The sequence below is a fragment of the Podarcis gaigeae genome (assembly GCF_964106915.1).
Source record: "Podarcis gaigeae genome assembly, chromosome: 9".
In the NCBI taxonomy this organism is placed as follows: Eukaryota; Metazoa; Chordata; class Lepidosauria; order Squamata; family Lacertidae; genus Podarcis; species Podarcis gaigeae.
Window position 1 is genome coordinate 61,805,173 of NC_139685.1, and position 22,110 is coordinate 61,827,282.

At 40.9% G+C, this 22,110-nt stretch overlaps 1 protein-coding gene across 4 annotated transcripts in view; it reads right to left on the bottom strand.

Moving 5' to 3' along the window:
* The window catches only part of LOC310852713 (melanopsin), a 43,190-nt gene that overhangs the window by 11,239 nt on the left and 9,841 nt on the right, over positions 1-22,110 (bottom strand). For 3 of the 4 annotated variants that reach the window (XM_083756599.1, XM_083756601.1, XM_083756600.1), the window contains 6 exons: positions 12,827-12,963; positions 9,773-9,906; positions 9,208-9,411; positions 5,431-5,602; positions 4,057-4,215; positions 2,765-2,872 (listed from right to left, as the gene is read on the bottom strand). In XM_083756599.1, the coding sequence (XP_083612725.1) occupies positions 2,765-2,872; positions 4,057-4,215; positions 5,431-5,602; positions 9,208-9,411; positions 9,773-9,906; positions 12,827-12,963 (914 nt within the window). The remainder of the gene's footprint in view (positions 1-2,764; positions 2,873-4,056; positions 4,216-5,430; positions 5,603-9,207; positions 9,412-9,772; positions 9,907-12,826; positions 12,964-22,110) is intronic. The other variant, XM_083756602.1, reaches the window with a different exon arrangement.

Here is a 22,110-nt window from a genome sequence, read left to right on the forward strand (position 1 = left end):
CATGTATCTATTGCTTAAAACTTTTATGCAGCATTTCCTTTTAGTAAAACAGAAGTAAAACAAAGTCATTTATCTATTGGCCACGATTCAAAAGAGTTATGTGTCCTTGAATGTAATAACTCTGGAGATGGTACAATGACACTGTGTTTGTTTGTGACAGTATCAGAATCTCTCTCTCCCTTCCTTCCTTCCTTCCTTCCTTCCTTCCTTCCTTCCTTCCTTTTCTCTCTCTCTCTCTCTCACACACATATACACACCATTTATGAACATAAGAAGAGCCTATGGATCACATCAATAGCCCATCTAGTCCATCATCCTGTTATTACAGTGGGCAACCACTCCATGCCTGCAAGCAGCACCTCAGCACAACAGACCCTTCCCAATGGGAAACTTGTTTGTGCAACCAAGCCGCCTGGTTTCAGCTCAACCAGATGATGAGCAGCCTGCTTTCCTTTGCCAATGAACAATTCAGAGCACACTTTAAGGCAGGGGTCAGCAAACCTTTTCAGCAGGGGACCGGTCCACTGTCCCTCAGACCTTGTGGGGGACCAGACTATATTTTGAAAAGGGAAAAAAAATAATGAACGAATTCCTATGCCCCACAAATAACCCAGAGATGCATTTTAAATAAAAGGACACTTTCTACTCATGTAAAAACACGGTGATTCCTGGGCCGGATTGAGAAGGCGATTGGGCTGCATCCAGCCCCCAGGCCTTAGTTTGCCTATCCATGCTTTAAGGCTTCTGATTGTGCACTGGCAGCTGTATCTCTGTCAGGTGCAGTTTGAGGAAAATGCCCTTCAAGGCCAAATTTGAATCCCTGGAAAACCAAGTTTGGTCTGCAAGCCATATGTTCCCCACTCTCGACTTAAAGCGATAAAAAAGAATCAAAAATCTACACACCAAGGCAAACCAATTCTATATACAGTTCAAACAAACATGCATACATTTTCTTGTTGCACACAATTTATGTTGTTTCTGTTAGTCATGGCGAAGAGTTAAGAATAATGGAGGCCCCTCTAGTTTCTGTTCTTGTACTTGCTTTTCCCTAAATGGGAGAAAAATGCATTGCAGTATTTGGGCTAGTAAAGATTCTGTGTTCAAAAATCTCCCAGCAACTGGGAAAATAGGAACACATCCCTGGGGGGGGGGGGGAGTTTAAAAGGGAGATACCTGAACTGTAAAGTTTTTTAACAGAATCCATTAGTTTCTGAATATAGAAGCAATTCCAAGCTCAGCAGAAAACTCAGTTTTACTGTGTTTCGACGCTACAAATTACTTGTCTTTAACTGTTAACCAGACTTGGCTGCTGAACTGAAAAAGGAGCGATAGCAAACTGGAGTAAAAGATTTCAAATCATATTCACATGATCCTTACAGAAGTATTCAGAGCCTTAGAACCTAATACAGTGGTACCTTGGTTCTCATACTTAATCCATTCCGGAGGTCTGTTCCAAAACCAAAGCACGCTTTCCCATATAAGTAATGCAAAATGGATTAATCCATTCCAGACTTTTGAAAAACCCCCTAAAACAGCAATTTAACACGAATTTTACTATCTAACAAGGCCATTGATCCATAAAATTAAAGCAATAAACAATGTACTGCAGTCACACAATCAATCAATCAGTAGCTGAACTGGGTTCCACACAGTCAAAAAAACAAAACAAAAAAAGAGCCGCTAAAACAAAAACACAAAATAAATAGTAAAAACAGACAGACCTCAGCATAACACTCAAAACGGAAGTGTGGCACTCAAAACAGAAGCATAACACTCAAATAAGAGCATGTTTGACTTCCGAAAATGTTTGCTAACTGCCACACTTACTTCCGGGTTTGCAGTGTTTGGGTTCCAAGTTGTTTGAGTACCAAGGCGTTTGAGAACCAAGGTACCACTGTATAAACCTAATGGTACAAAGTGCTGCTCCCTGCCCCAATTTATCTTGGACCACGCCATAGGGAAGCAGAGAAGGCTGATGGGTGTCAAGGCTTCTAGCCTTCCTGATTACATCACAGGTATGCACCAGGCCATCGTGCAGCCCTGTACTAGGGAGGAGTGAAGTGTACAATCTTAGTGAAGTATCTTAATGAAGGGCTCTAGCTCAGTGTTAGATCACATGCCCGGCATGCAGATGGTTCAGTCCTCCACATTTCCAGGTAGGATTGGAAGAGCCTCTTGCCTGAAGTGTAGCAGAGCTGCTGCTGACCACTGTAGACAAAATTGAACTAGATTATGGGTAGGCAAACCCGGGGGCCAGATGCGGCCCAGTCGCCTTCTAAATCTGGCCCATGGACGGTCCGAGAAACAGCATGTTTTTACATGAGTAGAATGTGTCCTTTTATTTAAAATGCATCTCTGGGTTATTTGTGGGGCATACAGTAGGAATTCATTCTCTCCCCCCCCAAAAAAATATAGTCCACTTCCCCCACAAGGTCTGAGGGACAATGGACCAGCCCCCTGCTGAAAAAGTTTGCTGACCCCTGAACTAGATGGACCAATGGCCTGGCTAGAAGCTTACTAGGTTTCTATACTTAGGAATTTGCCTGGTCTTGCAAGGTCTGTGACACACTCTTCACCAAATACCCAGCGTGGAACTCTATTCTGCAGAATGAGTGCCCATGAGTGTACACACATCCAAATGGAAGGAAACACTCACAGTGCAGTGATTCAAGTAATATTTTCTCTTTACCATCCAACGGTGAATTCATTCAAAACAATACATATCTCTGTATAAAATATTATCATACGGATGCATTCACACTACCTGTATCTTGGGTGAATGATTGCATAGATTATGGGATTGTAGATCGCAGAAGCTTTGGCAATAACAGCTGGCACAGATTTAGAATATGGGTTTAAGGTCTTGGCGTAGCTAGAAACAAGAAAAAAACACAGCATTAAAATACAAGGGTAATAACTAAAAGGACCAACGCATACAACGAAGCACAAAATAGTTTGAATATTTCCTGACTGATGTGAGGTTGAAATGCTGTAGGGTGGAGGGCCACATTTGATTTTTTCCTTCTTTCTGCGAGAAGAGCAATTACTCCAGAAGTATGAAAACATGCCCAATATCAAGTGCGCTCTAGGTGTCTTTTATTCTTCTTCTTCACTGCATATCACATTATAGGCTCCAAACAAAAGACGGTAGGCATTTTGCAATTGCTTGCAGCATTCTGTTTTTGAATCAGAATGTGTGGGTTATTACATGCACAAGCAATTATCTACAAATCTGCATAGGTGAGGGTGGACATTTTTATAGGAAAACAGGAAGAAAATCAGATCCTTTAATGTGAAGTAGAATGGCGCATCACACTCCATTTTCTCTGCAGGAATATTCCAAGGGGGGGGGGTAATTCACCTCTAACTAGGTGTTTACTCTAGCTTCTGTATACAGTTGTCCACCCCACTTATGCAGGGGTTACGTTCCAGGCTCTTATACACTAAGCAAATATCACTTAATTGGGGAGCAGCCTCGAAACACCCTTTAAAAGCCCTCTCTGATGCTCTCTCTACAATCCGGACCAAAAACACTGTATACAAAAATACTGACAACTAGAATTGAAGCTCTGGGGCTGGCTGGAGGATACATGGAGAAGTGGCAGCTGCGCTATTGTGAGCATCAGCTGTTAGGCGGAGAGGCTTAGCAGCCTAAACAAAACTCTGGTGCACCTCCCGTCTCTTTGGGGCATCCTCTGCCATCACTGACATCCTCTTTGGGCTCCAGGGAGGGTTTCCTTGTGAGCAATGAGGACTCTCCAGGTCTCTCCCACCATCCCCAGGTTTGAATCTAATTATTCATTTACTTCCTGGCACCATGCGTATATGCGGTCGCACGTGAGTCTATTACGCCTAAGTGGGGGGACACTTGTAAAGATGTTTAGCCTTATAGATGGTAGCATTTATTACAATTATGCCTCATTCACCGAGCAAACCAGAGAGGAAAAAGTTCTTATGTTCCTCAAGGGAACTGAAGTTTCAGGATGCATTGCTTACATACACATAATCCTTATCCACCCTTGAATGAAACTGCTTCATTGGTGGCTTGCCACTTACCCTGCCCACGCAATCAGAGTGACACAAGCATATGGGGACCAGGACAGAACAAACACCACAATAGCCACAAAGGCAATTTTTGCTAACTTCCATTCACTCTTCACTGACTGTGAAACATTCGACTTCCGGTTATAGGTTGATCCTAACTTCTGAACGTTCCTGTGAAAGAAACAGCAGGAGGTATTTTAAGGAATAAACACTTCATTCAGCGTATGAAAGGCATTACTAGCAGTAAATGCAATGGTGCATAGCTTCTCTTAAAACAGAACTTCAGAAAAAGAGGCAGAGAACGTGTATGTGTGTTCTCCTAATTATATTTAGTTCCCCTCCCCCACCTGATATACTGGTCTTATGAACTTTTGTGAGATAGCTTACACTGGTAGCAGCTTTGGGGTGGATGAGAGCAGGACAGGAAGTACAACGTATTGCTCCTTCCATTCCCTGCATTCTTTGTAAAGTTTGTAAAGTGGCTGTTACACATGGTGAGATTTGCATCAAAAACATGCACACCTCACAATGAAGAGGGCTGCAGAACTTTGGAGTATTGCAAAAGATGCAAGCAGAACAAGGAATTGTTATATGCATATTTGCACTATTCCAGCCTAGTCCTATGAAGCTAGAATTCTTCCATATTTACAGGAAATGGTTCAATGAAAAGTATTACCTAAGTTCCTTTGTATCCACATTCTATTAGACCGATACAATAAATATACCCAACCAATAAGTCCAAACACCTTTAAAAAGACTGCCCAATTAAGGACAGACTTCTAACTCCTGGTAGGCAACAGCAGGTTTCAGTGGAGTGGCAGAGACACCACCGCATCCAGACACCACCACCCCACTGCTCATGCCAACCAAGGTAGAAGAAGGTGGAGAGGAAGGAAAGTGTGCATGTTTCCTGCACCCAAACAAGCCTGAATTGGGCCCCTCACCACAGTTTGCTGGTAGCTAGACCAGTTTAGGGTCCAGCAGCTCCTTGGCTGACTCAGGTCCACCCACTTCCTGACTATCGCTGACAAGGGTTCTGCTGACAGTAGCTTCTGCCCATCTGTGTTTTGAGCAGTCAGCAGAGGGATGTCTGCTGTAGAGTCTCCCTGCTGGTAGAGCCAGGCACAGCCAGGCAAAGGGGACACCTCCAGAAGTCTCACTCATACTCCCTTCATTCCAGCAGATCAGGAATTTGGATTGCTCTGCCCAAGTCAAAAGTCATCAGGGACAGAAAGGAAAGTAATTCCCATAAAATAGATATCTCTTGACATTGATCCTCAACAAAGTCTTGAAGCCATAAGCAGCAAGTTAACTGTGATTAAAAAGAAGAAACAGCCTACAAAATAATTATCTATTTATATGAATATTTTTCAGTGCTCTGCTTACCTGCCAGTACTTCTAATGGCCAGAAACATGAATAGATAGCAGTGGAAGATTATTATCAGAGGGATAAAGAACACAAAGCAACATAACATCATGGTATAACTTCTGTTTGCTGGAGAATAGGATACGTAGTCCCATGTACAAGATATCATCAAACCTTCAGGTATATAGGAACCTGAGAATAAACATGATTGTTAATACAATGCATAAATAAGAACGGATGCAGGAGCTTGGCAATTAAGAAAAAGCAGCACTACTTCATAGGAGACTGTCATAGTCTGCTGCAGTAAACGTAACAAACAATTTTGTGACACTATTAACTTACTGTGGTATAAGCTTTCAAGGGCCAGAGATCACTTCTTGTGAAAGACAGCTTCTAGCCATTTTGCCATAATAGCATAATGGCACACTGGCATAACTTAGTTGTTATGCATAGTTACTCAGAAATAGTTCAGTGGCAGTTGCTTGTAAGAAAGGATGTCTTAGGCTCAATTCTCATTGGCTGTGCCATTTCATACTGAATACTGGCTTTCACTTTTAATCTAACTGCTGCTTTTAAATTTATTATTTGTTGTGTGTTGTTCTGATCTTTCATTTGTGAGCTGCCTGGGGAGAAGTGGTTCTTAAAAGATAAAATACAGTGGTACCCTGGGGTTACATACGCTTCAGGTTACAGACTCCGCTAACCGAGAAATAGTACCTTGGGATTAGAAATTTGCTTCAGGATGAGAACAGAAATCGTGCTCCAGCGGCACGGCGGCAGCAGGAGGCCCCATTAGCTAAAGTGGTGCTTCAGGCTAAGAACAGTTTCAGGTTTAGAACGGACCTCCAGAACGAATTAAGTACTTAACCCAAGGTACCACTGTAATCTAAATCAGGGGCAGCTAATATGGTGCCCTCCAGAAGCTGTTGGACTCCCAAACTCCCACCAGCATAGATAATGATCAGATGCATTCAAGCAACATCTGGAGGCCACTGTGTCTACTGCTCCCGATTTGAATAAAATCAATAATGTGCATCAGATTATGCACATATCTACTATGCAGTTAGCCCCTTTGAGTTCAGTTGGATTTACTCACACAGGATGATAGTCTAAGGCCACAATCCTACCCATAAGGTAAAGGTACCCCTGCCCGTTCGGGCCAGTCTTGACAGACTCTAGGGTTGTGCGCTCATCTCACTCTATAGGCCGGGAGCCAGCGCTGTCCGCAGACACTTCCGGGTCACGTGGCCAGCGTGACAAGCTGCATCTGGCGAGCCAGCGCAGCACACAGAACGCCGTTTACCTTCCCGCTGGTAAGCGGCCCCTATTTATCTACTTGCACCCGGAGGTGCTTTCGAACTGCTAGGTTGGCAGGCGCTGGGACCGAACGATGGGAGCGCACCCCGCCGTGGGGATTTGAACCGCCGACCATGCGATCGGCAAGTCCTAGGTGCTGAGGTTTTACCCACAGTGCCACCCGCGTCCCAATCCTACCCATACCTGGGAGTAAATATCATTGATCTCAATGGGGTTTACTTCTGAATAGACTTATACAATCAAAGTGCATAGGTTTGCACCTGCTGGTCATGCAAACACTTGTCTGAAGCTCGATGGTATATCCCCCGCAAAAGTTTTCAGTCTCAGGGAGAAGTATGTCTGGTTTCTTGCTGAAGAGTTCAAGTCTGTCCTAGAAAACGCAGTTATGATTCTGCTGTCTAAAAATGGCATGCATTCAGTCACCCAACTGGGCCTTATTAAGAACAATTCTTATTACGAACAAATGTATTATGCGCAAGTAATCAGAAAACTGCCAATCTTCCACGAGCAACCTTTTAAAATCTTCACATGGTCACGCTGAATGCTTCCTGGGAGGCAAGAAACCCTCTGAAAATGATGCTGGCAAACAGAGATAGGGTCAGCTCCTTTTTCTTAGACAAATTTGATAGCATTTATTAATAAGGCTGCTCTGCATGTCCCAGTGGTTAATGCCATTTTCATTATGGGTCTTTCAAGGCTTTTCTAGCAGGGGCTTTTGTTCTAAATTAAATCATAAATCACTGATTTGACAACCCTGAACTTTCAAAAAGTTATGCTGGAAATCTATCTTTCTATATCTATAAGGGATGTTAAACTGAGAGGTTAATGTGCATAATAACTGGCCATTGTGCTTCTTATAATGATATTACAATGATATAAATATCTTTACTTTCCAAATATTTGTAATATTTATGGTATTATCTGTCATATATTTACATTAATGGGTGTTACATTTCTCACTACTCCAGAGTGGCTTACAAGTAAAAAAATATAAATCAGGTTAAAAACACTTTTAACAATGGAACAAAATAGACATAGCAGGAACACACAGCAGAACTCGAGAACAAAATCCCTCAGGCTTCTTCAGCTGTTAGGGTTTTCCCTCCATATACAACCAGTAGCAGCTGGTGAGGTGGGGGCAGGAGGAAGCTGAAAGCTTCCACAGAGAAGTGGCAGCTTTGGGTTGTGTGCAACTCTGCCATTCGACCTGTGCAACATCTGTCTGCTTGTGCAATGCAATTTCATTCTCTCTCCAGCAGCCTCCTGTGCACCCTCAAAATTTGCTCCCTCTGGATAAGATTTTGGGGGCATGCAAGCAGAAAGAAAAGTCCCGTTGAACAAGCAGAATGCTGCTCATTCAGTACTGGATACAACCTTGAGGAAGGGCATCACTTCCTCACTGGCATGTGCCAGTTGTGAAGGTAGCGGTGGGCGGAACAGCACCATTCTGCTGCTCCAGTCTTCATGGGATGCACTCCATCCCTCTTACTCATCCCACACCTGACTGCACAGAGCCCTCAACCAGAGTTTCTGGCAACATTGACGGCTATGCTACTAGATATATGCTGTCAGACTTATTAACTGTGGGATCTCTGTGGGGTTATTCCAGTGCAAGTATCATAGAACTGTAGAGATGGAAAGGATCTTGAGGGCCATCTTACCTGCCTATTCAAAGCAGCTTATATAAATATGGCAATTTAATAGATACAGGTGAAAGGAAAGGAAGGGGATCCACAGGTTCACAGGAAATGTTTTTCAAAATGTGTTTCCATTACAGCCTGGATACTTCACAGAGCTGCAAGACTGCCCATGAAAAATAACTTGACACATTGAGATTTCTGTCCCTCCCCCCCCCCCCTGCAGCTAATGTCTTCCTGCTCCTTCCTTCCTTCCTTTCTATTTTACATATACAGGCAAAATAAAATCAAACATGATATCCCCTTTGATTTCCCTACCCACCCAGTTGTGGATCTTAATATAATGATTTCCCCCTCTGCATCTCTTTCATAACTCTATTCCTGTAAAGCCTTTATCATTCCATAGTTCAAATTTTTACTACAAGTTTTATGTCAATCCTACCAATGTGTGTTATTGTTTACAATAGTTTTTTCAAATAGATTGTAAGGCTTCCCCCATTCTTTATTAAAGTCCTCTTCCTGCTCTTCTTTCAAATAGCTACATGAAGAGATGCAGAGTAAGTCAGATTGCACTTAAGCATTCTGTTGATGCAGCAGCTCTCTTAATGAGGAACCTGAGGAACACCTACTGGTTCTGCTAGCTAGGACAAGTGTTGATACAAACCTGTTCATCTACTTTTACCAGCTGATTCACTTTGAAAATAGCAATTAGCAATAATGCCCTAGAAATGCTAACTGTCACCCCATTTACTAATGTCACCTGGCTGTCCCACACATATTTAAGAAAGCAAAGACAATGCACACAAGACAGTATATACATTAAGAAAAGAGTAAGTAACGTACTCCATCCAAAGAGAGGACATACACTCCATCCCAGTGAGTAGAGCCAGACAAAGGCAATGATGATGCACGAACGTTTCTTTGAAGACCTTTTTATAGACTGCAGAGGCTTAGTAATCACACAGTAGCGATCAACTGAAATAGCTAATAAAGTCATCATTGAAGTTATTCCAAAGAGTGCCCCACAAAAAGCATAAAAGTTACAACCTAAAACAGAAAGAAGAGAGTGCAAGGTTTTCATTTTTGAAATGCGGGGAGGGAGAAGGTACAAAACAAAACAATCATGCATATCTTTTCACAGACTGACATGGTTGCTTATATATTATGATGGTACTGGGGTGGGGACACTGTATTGCCGGGTCCACCTTTACAGGCGGTTTCATTAAAAAGAAGCAGAAGGAAGGAGGAACTGACTTTAGTGACAAAAAGGCAGATATGCTCAGTAACTCTTAAAACAGGGTCAGTTTGTCTATAACAGCAAATAGATTTCAACAACCTTCTCATGCCACAAAGACAAGTTGCATGAAATAGGGAGAGGTTCATGTGCAAAACAGCATTGGAAAAGTACCTATGTCTCCGAGTATCCATTCTGTGTGCATGCTGTTGAGAAAGCAGATTGGAGCTTGAGTTGCAGACATCAGAAAATCACTTGCTGCTAAATTCATTATGAAATAGTTTGCCGGTGTCCTCAGCCGCTTGTTGCTTAATAAGCGTCATCATGGTGCCCCAAAAAAGGTGAAAGAAAGCAAAACAGTGAGTTTATCTTTAATTATAATTCAGTTTATAAAATAAAATAAACCACATTTATTTAGTTTTGCTAAATAAACCCTGTCACCATATTCAAGACTCAGAGGATGAGTCCCTTACAGCACTTCAATCTCCCCACTCTTCACAAATGTCAAGGACTCCAAAATTAGATAGGACCTCTTCAACAACCCAGCCAGGGTTGTTGAGCTAACCATACCAGGGAGCTTATCAGCCTAAAAAAGGTTCAGCTGGATTTTCCTCTACACGTGGACAATATTTTCCTACAGTTAACTTATTAGAAGAGAGCTTAATCCACTTGGAGCTATCCAAGGTCCTACTTTGGTTTGAACTTGATCATTGTTTGAAGTGACTCACTTGACTTTGCCTGTTTTGACTCCACATTCCTCAACTTTCTGGGACATTCATTCATTAATTTATACAGGTATTCTTATACCACTCCTTACTCAAACCATGTACAATATACCGGTACTTGCTTACCTTCACAGCCTTAAGCATCCACAGAACAGGACACTGCGGATGCTTCAAACATAGTATCACCATGACAATCATAGTAATAAAATGTTGTGACAGCAATGCTGTATAAACTTATTCCATGCCTCTGTTTCAGACTCAAAGCACCATTAAGGTAGTTTTATACTGGATTCAGCTTAGCAGAATTTTACATATTTATCTATCTTGGGAAATGTTTCTCCCACCACATATATAGGTAGGTGTATGTGTGTGACTGGATCATTTCTGCTAACATGGAGATAATACAAGTTGCTTTTCATTGCTTTGCTCTCTCTATGCATGAAGAACTGAATGGAAATTGAACCTTTGCCTGAATGTCTATATGTAATGTATACTTACAAAGAAATTGGGGAGGGGGGCATTGACCTTGAGTATGTTGTAGGCATGTGTGAATCTACTTTTTGAACTGGAAACATTAGTGCAAAATTGGTAGGTTAAACTATCCCTTGGCGCAACTGTTAAAACCATCCACCATTTATTTGCCATGGGTGCTACTGGTGCATCATTTCACATTAGAATTCCTATGTATCACCTTATGCTCTCATTCACTAAAAAGATAGGGATACTCTCCCCTGGAGCAAAAAATGTCCCTTATTTTCTGAATCCTACCTGCACAGAAAATCACAGTACAAGAAAATTTACCAAGACTATCAGTAAATTATTTTTATAGACCTGCTCTACAACACTGCATTGCTTTCATACCACATTACATCTTTTCAGCAGGTAGCCTGGGTAGCTCCTGAGCCACATCTTTACAGATGCTGGCATGATATACTACTCTTTGATGTTGTGCTTGTTTTTGACAGACCCTGCAGCGTTAGCAGGCAAAGACAAAACAGAAGAATCAGAAGGAAAGAGAATAAATTATGAACTCTAGTACTGCTTCTTTAGGTCACTGGGTCAAATCTTTCCTTGTTTAAGCATGACCAAATGTCATTACTATCTGACTGCTGCTCAGTGATCCATGTGGAATTACTCAGCAGTTTCAGTTCACCTAGAACTCAAAGCCACAGCTGTCAACGTCCACAGAAAGTTCATCAGAATATCAGGGCACAGCGCCTGAACTCCCTTATATCTGGAAGGCAACCTAGTCATAAACAAATTAATGTACATTTGCCCCCATTGCTACTACTTTTGGAACTCAAATTCTAAAATATCCCAAGCTCAAGTTGTCTCTCTCCCACTTAAATAGATATATTTTGTAAATGTGTGATTTGCTGGGAGGAAATGTTGACGAGATTTAAAAGAACAGAACACGTGACATGCAGAACAAGGCTGTTGTGCAAAAGAACATCCCATCACCGGCTCAAAATATTGTGACAATTTTAGAACCTAGGATGTATCACCCTCAATTTCTAGTGATATTTTCACAACAGTCTATCACTGTTTTTATGGTAGCCTTTCATGAAGATTATGTGTGACACTGTGATGTTACACTAGTAAGATGTTAAAATAAAACATGCTTTCATTTTCAGTGGCTGAGCTCAGAGCAATGTTAAAAGATACTTGTTTCAGCAACTTGTTTCAGCAATAGGAAAACCATTACCTGGACAAAATAAACCAGGGCAAATTCTGACCTCCTATATGGAATCAGAGAAAATGTTTTTAAAATAAGTCATTTCAATCTCTCACAATAGAAAGTCTCAAAACTGAAATTATTATATGAGTGGTTAACTTGGCCACTGTATTTCTGTTTACCATTGTATATTATTGAGGTAACAAAAACATAATAGAAAGTTGGAATGTGAATTTCATCAAGGATTCCACTACAATATAGACAGTCTAAAAACCTTATTCACAGTTATATGTGCAAATACCTGCTTGTGTTGGCAGTATTAATGCTAGAACAGATAGGGCTTGCCAGTAATTTGGTATTTTTCTAAAAAAATAAAATAAAGCACATCCTTTTCACAGAGAAGTTGCAATCCTGTGTATGTTCCCTTCTCTAGTATAATGGTCTTTTCAGGGTGCTAGTTGAAATGCTGCACATCTCCCATTCCTGCCTAGTCATACCTCTCTCATATTCACTTTGTTGCTTTCTGGTGCCTGTTGGTTATATTTCCAAGCAGGCTTTTGAACCAGCCTCTTGTTTTCCGACCATCCCTTTGAATACAGCACCACTGCTTTAATCATCAAACAGTAGTAAGCAGGGATATACCCTGATCCTGAATGTTCAACTTGCAGGTAGGTATAAGAGCCATATCTCCCTGCATGTGGAGGTGAGACCAGAGACACATCAGCATCTCAACAGCCCTTCAAGTTGTTGCTTTTCCCCTTTCATTTAAAAAGTACCAAAAAACAACAACCCCTATTCAAACTTATCCCCAGCCTGAGAAAACCATACCTGTAAAATGCATAGAGGACAAGGAGATTTCCTGTGATTCCAATAGAACCAATGACAAGAACACAGGAGCCTACAGTGTAAAGAACACGATCAGGAACATCTACTTTTATTCGGTGCTGAGTTCCCATATTCTGTGTCTGAAAGCGGGAGAGGGGGAAGGAACAGAAGAGGAAACAAAATGTCACCCCAATCTATGTGTTTTCATTGAAATGATTAAAACATGCCATGCAACATTACTTACCACAGATAACTGCAGTATTTTAGTCAATCAAATATTTATAGCTTTAAAAAAAACCATGGAAAGGAGAGTTTACAACAGAAAAATTGACAAATGTTATTCTCATATAAGCACACTTCAATAATCCCTTGGAATGGATATGTAACAATGGGTGCTGGCCTGGACTTTTTACATGGTTAATTTCTATGGATTATGATATCAGTGCAGCTGGTATGAGTTTATTATGAAATACAGGCAACACACAACTTAAGGACTCCTGGACAGTTAAGTCCAGTCAGAAGCGACTATGGGGTGTGATGCTCATCTTGCTTTTCAGGCTGAGGGAGCCAGTGTTAGTCCACAGACAGATTTCTGGGTCATGTGGCCAGCATGACTAAATCGCTACTAGCACATGGAGGACCATGGTGAGTGCCAGAGCACACAGAAACACCACTGACCTTCCCTCCACAGTGGTACCTATTTATCTACAGTACTTCCACTGGTATGCTTTTGAACTGCTAGGTTGGCAGAAGCTGGGACAGAGCAATGGGAGCTCACGTGGACTGCCAACCTTCTGAGGCTCAGTGGTTTAGACCACAGCGCCACCCGTATCCCTACTGCCAACTTACAAAGTCACGTAAAGCCAAAACACATCAGGTTCAATAGCAGGTGGGATTGCCAAAGTTTCTCCCCACTCTGATCACCCACCCCCTTTCCCCTTTTTGCCAAGCACATACCGTGCAACAACATCCATGGTAAGAGGTATCCCAAATAAGGGGTCTCCTTATTTAGACATTATTTTCCATATGCAATGGCATATGGCAGCTTTCTCCAGCATGGTGCCCTCCAGATGCCTGGACTCCAACCAGCTCCAGCCAACATGGCCAATGATCAGAGTTGATGGGAAGACACCAGGTATCAGAGACACCAGGCTGGTACATGGGAGGAGAGGTGGGGAAATGGGTCAGGAGGAAGCTTGTAACCCATCTTTCTAGAGAGCATCTTGTGTACCTAGCTATACAGAGTGAATCAGACCAAACTAACCTGTTATTTGGTGAACATATCAGAGGTAAGATAAAAAGTGATGGGACCCACTAGCTCAAATAAAAGAAAATACTGTAATAAGTGAAGTATTCCACAGATATATGAAAATTATATGTAATTAATCAGCAGGGAACTAAAAACTAGTGCAAACTCTTTGGTGTTTTTTTTTAGCTGGAGTAGAACCTGAACGTATTTACATCATTGAACCCAAATTAGGGGGGAAAGAATAAATAATGATGTGGAATAAGGACAGGACTAGCTAACTAACTAATGATGTTGTAGTATACTTGCTAGCTTCAAACAGAATACAGACCACACAAAAACCCAATATCTGGATATAGCTATGTTTGAATAATATAGTTTTATGGCTCATCTGGACTTCTGTAGTCAGAGCTCTTAATGGGCTGGAAAACAACAAGCAAGACAGTCTACTCATTTCCAGAATTCTACTCTGTTGGAATTCCCTGCCTATTGCGAAGATGAAAAGCTTGGTAGAGAAATGAGGTAAGATCTCTGGTGTGCCTCTACCATGCCATAATGACCACTCCGTCTCTGTAACTGTTAATGTTGGTGACAAAACCTTTTATTTCTATTCTCTGGCCTAAAGGCCAGAATAGTTATAGTTGTTTTGCCAAAGAATTAGGCACATTAACTTATTTCAACTTACTTTGCAATTCACATTCCTAACATGAACTATGCTTACTTTCCCCCATGTAAGCTGAACTAGTTAAGGTGTGCCAAACTAGATACTAAACCCTTCTTGGTTGAACCAGAACCAAATTAAGACAGCTTTAGGATAACTACACAGCACATGCTCATGCAGCCAATTGTACCATATCTTTTATTTTAAAAAATCACACACACCTAAGGAGTCTGTATCTTCCTTTCTATAAGCACCTAGAGCATTGCACAAAAATGCTAGTGGTGAGAGTTGAGGAATCCATGTATTTTCCCATTCAGAGCTGCCTGAAATATGAAGCTTAAAGGGGTGTGGGAGCCAAAATATAACACAGAGGTGCTAAAACCTCTACTTTATGTCACAGTCACTGTAATGCATTCATGGCTGAAAACCTTTTGTCAGCGGACTGCTTGCATGCCAGAAAGCTTTACACACTCTAATTTGTCAAAGAATGATTTAAAAGAAGAAGACTAGATTGCTGGCTGCTACATCAATCAAAACATGTAAAAAACATTTAGATGGAGTTGCCACCTTCAGGTTTCAATACCACAAATGGAAAACTCTTCAGTCATATAATATATATAAAATCTCAGCGGAGAACACCTTTTTGTGGCAAATTGCTATTCTTTTCCTCAGGGTCTCTTTCTAGCAAGCAAAGCTGTTGCAGGGAAAGAACAGGGAGTTTCAGAGTGACCAGTGGAATGGCAGATATAGGAAGCAAAACAACCACTTCCAAGATGCTTTTCTCACTGAGACATAAAACATAAAGGCCATACTGGAATAGCTGAGTTGGTAGAGCACGAGACTCTTAATCTCAGGGTCTTGGATTTGAGCCCCAGGTTGGGCAAAAAAAATTATGCATTGCAGGAGGTTGGACTAGATTACCCTTGTGTTCCCTTCCAATTCTATGAATCTATGATATCTCAAGGATAAAAGCATGGAAGAGAGTGAGTTGACAAGTGGCTGAGAAGGAGAGGGTTCAATCACAGCATTCTCTTGTTATCTCTCCCTGTTTGCAAAGAATCATAGAATTTGCTCATATGGTTATAATAATATTGGGGGGGTATTGTTTCTGTTTCTTATTGTGGTATGTATTTTTGTGTTTTTATATTGTAAACTGCCCTGTGATGTCTGGACGAAGGGCAAGATAGAAATTAAATGAATGAATGATGTAATGTCTTATTGCTGTGGTTCTTAATAATGCAACAAACAAGCAACACCCTTTGTTTTAATGTTGGTTTTTAATGTATAAAACATTAGTTAAGAATGTGAGGAGAGCCTTGAATCAACCCAAAGGCCCATCTACTTAGCAGTGTCTTCTCAGAGAATCCGATCAGATGTCCATGAAAAGCCCACAAGCAGGACCTGAATGCAAAAGTCATTGAGACCAGTAGCCATGAATAGCCTTATCCTTCATAATTTGTCTAATCCTATTTTAAAGCCATCCAGGTTGGTGGCCATCGTTTCTCCAGAAACAATCACCTGATGCCTACATTATGGGCTTTTTGGTGTCAGGTGAAGAATTTCTTTTGTACTCTTCTAGTCATTTTAATTACATGATTTAGTGCAGTAAAATACGGACACTAAATTACTTCCCAGTTTTTATCCTGACATTGTACTGGTCTGTTTTTATGCCTTTTGTGCTGTTTTTGTATGCTATTCTGACGCTTGGGTTGCATTTTTATATTTTACGGTTTTTTGCAAACTACCCAAAGAGTGTGGTTGATGGAAATGCAATGAAATGAAATAAATACTTTTTTATTATTATTTTCTTTCAGCTGCCTCGGACTTGGGAAAGGAGGGAACAAAACAACAACCATAACAACAAAAGCTTCAGTGAGTTATTTGGTAAATTTCAATTACCAACCTGTTCAATGAGAATAATGATGCTGCACAAGATCACACAGAGACAATGGCTGCAAAGCATTATCTCTATTCTGAGACAAGCAAACTGATATAACTGTAATTAACAAATGATACCAATTAATACTGCATTTCAACTTAGCAGGGCATGAACAGAACAGCTCAATTTATACAACCAACATCACCCAGCAGTAACCCCAGGATCCCTCAGATATTGACGCTCATGAATCAATGTGTGAGGTTCTTTCTGAATTCAGCTGTTTTGTATTTAATAGAACATGACAGCTATAAATGTGGTTCACATCAAAGCATCACGGTGCACAGAGCTGATCAATACAAATAAAAGAAGGCACCTACTGATGTTATTGTTTTCCTGTTTGTTGAGTTCTTCCTCTTTAATACACTTTTTTATTTAGGAACTCAGGAAAGGGGTTACACACACACACACACACACACACACACACACACACACATTTTAGGTTCTGCAACAAAATGTTGTCATGCATATACTTTGAGTGCCCTTGTTCAGGGCTCTAAGACACTGTTCAGGGGAAGATCTTGCAAGGGGCTTGATGCAGAGAAGAAAGGATGAAGCACTCCAACACACTCAGTTCTCCTGAAAATTGACCCAAGTGTTCCCTAGCCCTGTTATCAATGTGCAACCATTATCAGCACTGTATCTGTTTAGTGGAAGGATTGGACATAACTTTTCTAAATACACTTTCTAAATAAACAAGAAACTGAAGGACAATCTAACCAACGATGTTCCCCTTTTCTCCACTTGCACAGCTTCCTCCCAATTTTCCTAGCTCAGGAGCTGTCCTTGCACAGCAACTGAATTGACGGAACAGGAACATATGACTCATCTGAAACACCAAACAGCCCCACTTGATGCACTAAATCATCATCACCATCATCATCATGTCAGAATGATGGTTTAAAATGGCCATCAAAATCCTAATTCTCACTTTAAAAAAAATACCACTTCTGGGGCCCCACAAATGCACATGTGACAGTAAAGTGATTTCTTTTATTACCTTATTTCTGATGGCTTGTCAAAGTGTATTGTTTTTACCACTCTTCAGATCAGAGATAATTTAGAATTGTATATATATATATTTGAAATTTAGGGTAATAATTTCAGAGTAAAACTGGGGCAACCCAGTCGGATGGGCAGAGTACAAATAATAAATTATTATTATAATCCAATGAGCCAATGAGAACTTTGCTGATAAATTTCCAGAAACTAAGCTGCATATTCAATTAAACACCTTAGAAGCATGTGAGTTTTGAAGCTTGGTTTCCTGCAATGTGCTAATTTACATGTCTTAAGACTAACATATTCAGTAATGAATAATGAGCTTTTATGGAAAACCTTTCTATGTCTTCCACATCCAGTATGGCCCACTGGCCCTTTTTAGGACAAAGATTCTCTCCCATTGTTTTACAAGAGCTGGATGTTTGCATCAGTAGACCTGTTTTCCATCATGAAGGAGTGGACAAGTAGAGGAAAGGAGGGAGAAAGAGAGAAAGAGAGAAAGAGAGAAAGAGAGAGAGAGAGAGAGATTGCTGCATTGGGAATAACCTTTTTTAAAAAAGGAACAATCATGTGCTCAGTGATGAAGTAGACAATACTTTGGAGGGAAGAAGGTTCATGAAGTCAACGCTCTGTATTAAATCAGTTTCAAATCTAACAACAATTTATGAGGAACAACTGGACCATAATGGATCACTAGGGGATGCAGGACTAGAACTTTTCCCTCTCACTTCTAAATAGTTGCTGCAGTAGGTTACTGCAGTCTGCAGGACAGCTTCTCCAGAAAATTCCAAAGAGATCAGAAGCCTGCTGCACAGCATCATAGAGCAGGGCTTTTGATGTGGCTGCATCTGTTTTTCCCTTTTATAACATTTCGTGTGCCTGAGCAGCTTATGGCTACACTGTTGGCCCTTCCTTCTACCAGCTGAATGCTAGGGCTGAATCAAAACATTGTGCCACAGAAGCACAGCCCAAATGTCCCCAGTCTAGTAGACCAACATTTTTAAAAATAAAGAATCATAGAATTGTAAAGTTGGAAGGGACCATGAAGACCATTTAGCCCAGCCCCCTGCAATGCAAGAATCTTTGCCCAACACGGGGTTCAAACCCACAACCCTGAGACTACGAGTATCCATTTGCTTTACCAACTGAGCTATTCCAGCATTTGATGTACCATTCAGACACCATTTCCTGACTTCTGTGATCTTCTTCCAATTCTCATGGTGCCACCCAAATTAATCACTTCAGCCAGCTTCATGTTCGGGTCAGCTCTGCCAAAAGCTGATTACGCTTAAGTCTGAATTGCATTATTTCACTAAATGGCAGCAATCAAAGAAAAACACCCAACACTTAATATCTTCACCATCTTTGAAGAATATTTAACATTTTCTGGCATACATTAGTGCATGTAGGTTACTTAACATCTATTGAAGATTAATTGTAGCAGAAGGTATGTTTATAGTTTGTGCATCAGATGATGACCTTAATAATATAGAAGTACTTTGTGGAAGTGCTATCTAGAGCCAACAATAAATTTCACTTATGAGTTTCCATGGCATTTGGAAAGGTCTGCCATTTAAACATTTATTGTCCAATTCCTGTCAATCAGACATTCAACAGAACCTGAGTATTCATGAATTTTTATGAGCATGAAGCTAAAATATATTGAGTTCAGCAAAATGAACTCTAACAGGGTCAGTTGTTTTTCACCTGTTTGTCCTTCAAAGCATGGTCTAGGTATACAAAGTTAACATTAAGACTTGACAAAGTTCACACATACGGCATTTCTTTTCAGATTTAGAATATACTGAAATCTAAGCTCATGAAGTAGATCACATATAGAAAGTAGAAGTACCGTATATTTCCGTGTATAAGACGATATTTTTTCCTTTAAAATAGTAGGCAAAAATTGTGAGTTGTCTTATACACGGATAGCAGAGGGGTGACGGGTGATTGGTGGCAGCAGCCAGCAGACTGGCATAGGCAATTGGACGTGTGATTGGTCACTGCGATAAGGCATGCTGACGATTGGCTGCAGAAATTGGGTGTGCGATTTATGGCAGTGGTGAGGCGTGCTTGCAATCAGCTGTGGTTGCATCGAGTGGGCAGGTGGGCTTTTGGCGGCAATCGTTCGTACGATTGGTGGTTATGGCAATGTGTGAGATTTGCATTGGCAGGCAGGTTGTGGAGCAATTGGTGGCAGTGACCCCCCCCCCAAAATAAACCCCCCAACAACTCTGGGAAATCTCTCCCCTAAAAAAGCTCAAAAAAAATTGTTGTCTTATACATGGGGACGTGTTATACGCGGCAAAATACAGTATTTTACTACTCAACCATAAACATGCTTATCTAGAAGTAAGTTGCAAAGAATGGATCTTAAATGTTCTGTCCAGAATGTTTAGTGTGAAGTTGCAATCGTAAGAACCTGATCCTACTGTTTAGAGTGCAAATTTAAATTAAATACAGGAACACTTGAACCAATGCAAAATAATAAGTGGTGGCATTGCATGCATGCAAATTCCACTGTGCTGATGTGGCTGCACCATGCACAGCCCTACTTGAGTCAAATGTAGGTCAAGAAGAAAGAAGCACAGGGGTTAAGCAGGCGAACAGTAACATAACCCCTTTTCTATCCCTGTCAACAGCTGGGGAGAGCTGGCTTGGTGCCTGATTTGGCTAGCCAGAGCCCTACAGGCAGCACAACAAAGTCCTTGAAGCCTGACTAAAGCCAAGTAGAGATGAATAGGTGGTGGCAGATGGCTGTGACCCAGAGCCAGAGCTCCACAAACAGAGATGGCAATAGCTTTCCAGGAAGCCCACCACCAAAGGAAATTTGGTAGCAGCAGCAGGTAATCAGCAGTTCTGTGGAGGGTTCCCAGGCAGGAGACAACTTGTTCAAGAGCAACAAGGAACCATTCAAGCCCCTTAAATTCATTTATGAATGGATCTCAGTACTCCCAGCCTAATGCCAAGCACTTCTTTGCTATTCTGCACTTTCTCTGTAGGTCTACTGATATGTCTGGGAAGAAAGAACAGGTGAACAAGAGATCTTGACAAAAGGCAAAGTGACTTCTTGTAAAACTCAGGCCATCTTGACTGCTGGTTCCTGAGTCTACACATGATAGACAGGCTCTTCACAAAGGATTCCATCTGCTTATCCCTAAATTAGTTTTCATCCTCCTTGAAAGCTCATGACCTCTTCAGTTCCATGTCCAAGGCTGGTTGTGAGAACATGCCTTGAGATTGTTGTTGTTGTAGCTTGCTAGTTGCTCATGACACAAAAAATGACTCTAGGTCACAACATATTTAAGAGCATAAACAAAAATACATTATAATAAAATTGCATTTACATAAGAACACATGCAATTCATAAATTGATAAATGGTATATAATCCTGTTATGTAGTCAATGAATAGTAGGCATATCAAAGGTCTCATGCAACATGGAGCGTATCACAAGAAATGAGGATTTATTCTCTGCGATGGTTCTATTTGTAAACAGCAGGCAAAACAATTAGGGGAACAGGCCCACGATTGTAACAATCTGTTCCAAAAAAAGCATGGATTTGCAAACAACACTGCGAAACAGAAAATCTACTTCTCAGCCCCCAGCTTTCTCCATAATGCAATTACCACAGCATGTGAATAAAAATAACTCTGAATTCTAAACTGGAAGTTGAAGGAAGAGGAAAGGGCAAAGGCAAGTGAAGGCAGAATTTTGCATGCTCATTGCAAATATTTGCAAGGCATCTATTTGACAAAGATGCATTTGTTATAAGAGGTACAAATTCATAACCATGATTTTCTTATAACTGTTCTCCCACCAAGGCCTCAAAAGGATTTTGGCTACGATTTTATACTTGGTGAGCCTCACTGGATTTGGTGACTGTTTGGTGGTAATCATACATAAGGTCAGGTTGTTTCTATTATGCCAGTGTGCAGATGTTTGTGCATGTCCAAATTAAAGCTAGCACATACCCTTAGCCAGTGACAATTTGGAGTTCCTTCTCTCTCTTTTTGCACGCAGACAAATTCTTATTCCATTTGACACCTTACTGGTGTTCATCTTGCTTTTCATTAGTGTTTTATGTGTGTAGTACAGTAGCTGTCTTTAAGGGCTCTTTAGCAGTCACTTCAAATCTTTGATTCACACATCCCTCATCATCCTCTTTGCACTTTCTCTGTAGTACAGCTTCAACTGAGTTAAGAAAGCAGTGTTTAAAGGCACTGGATTGCACTAGGTATGTGGCTTGTTACTTTACATAGCTGTTTAATGAATGCTCTGGGTAAAAGGTATGACAAAACCATAGTGGATTGCCCAGAAGCAAGAGAGAAATGAGGGGGAGAGGCTGAAAATGAAATATAGCTGTCAAGAAAGAACATTTGAAAATGTCTTCTATGTTCAAAATGCAAAGGATCAATCAGGGGATGTTATGACAGGTGCAG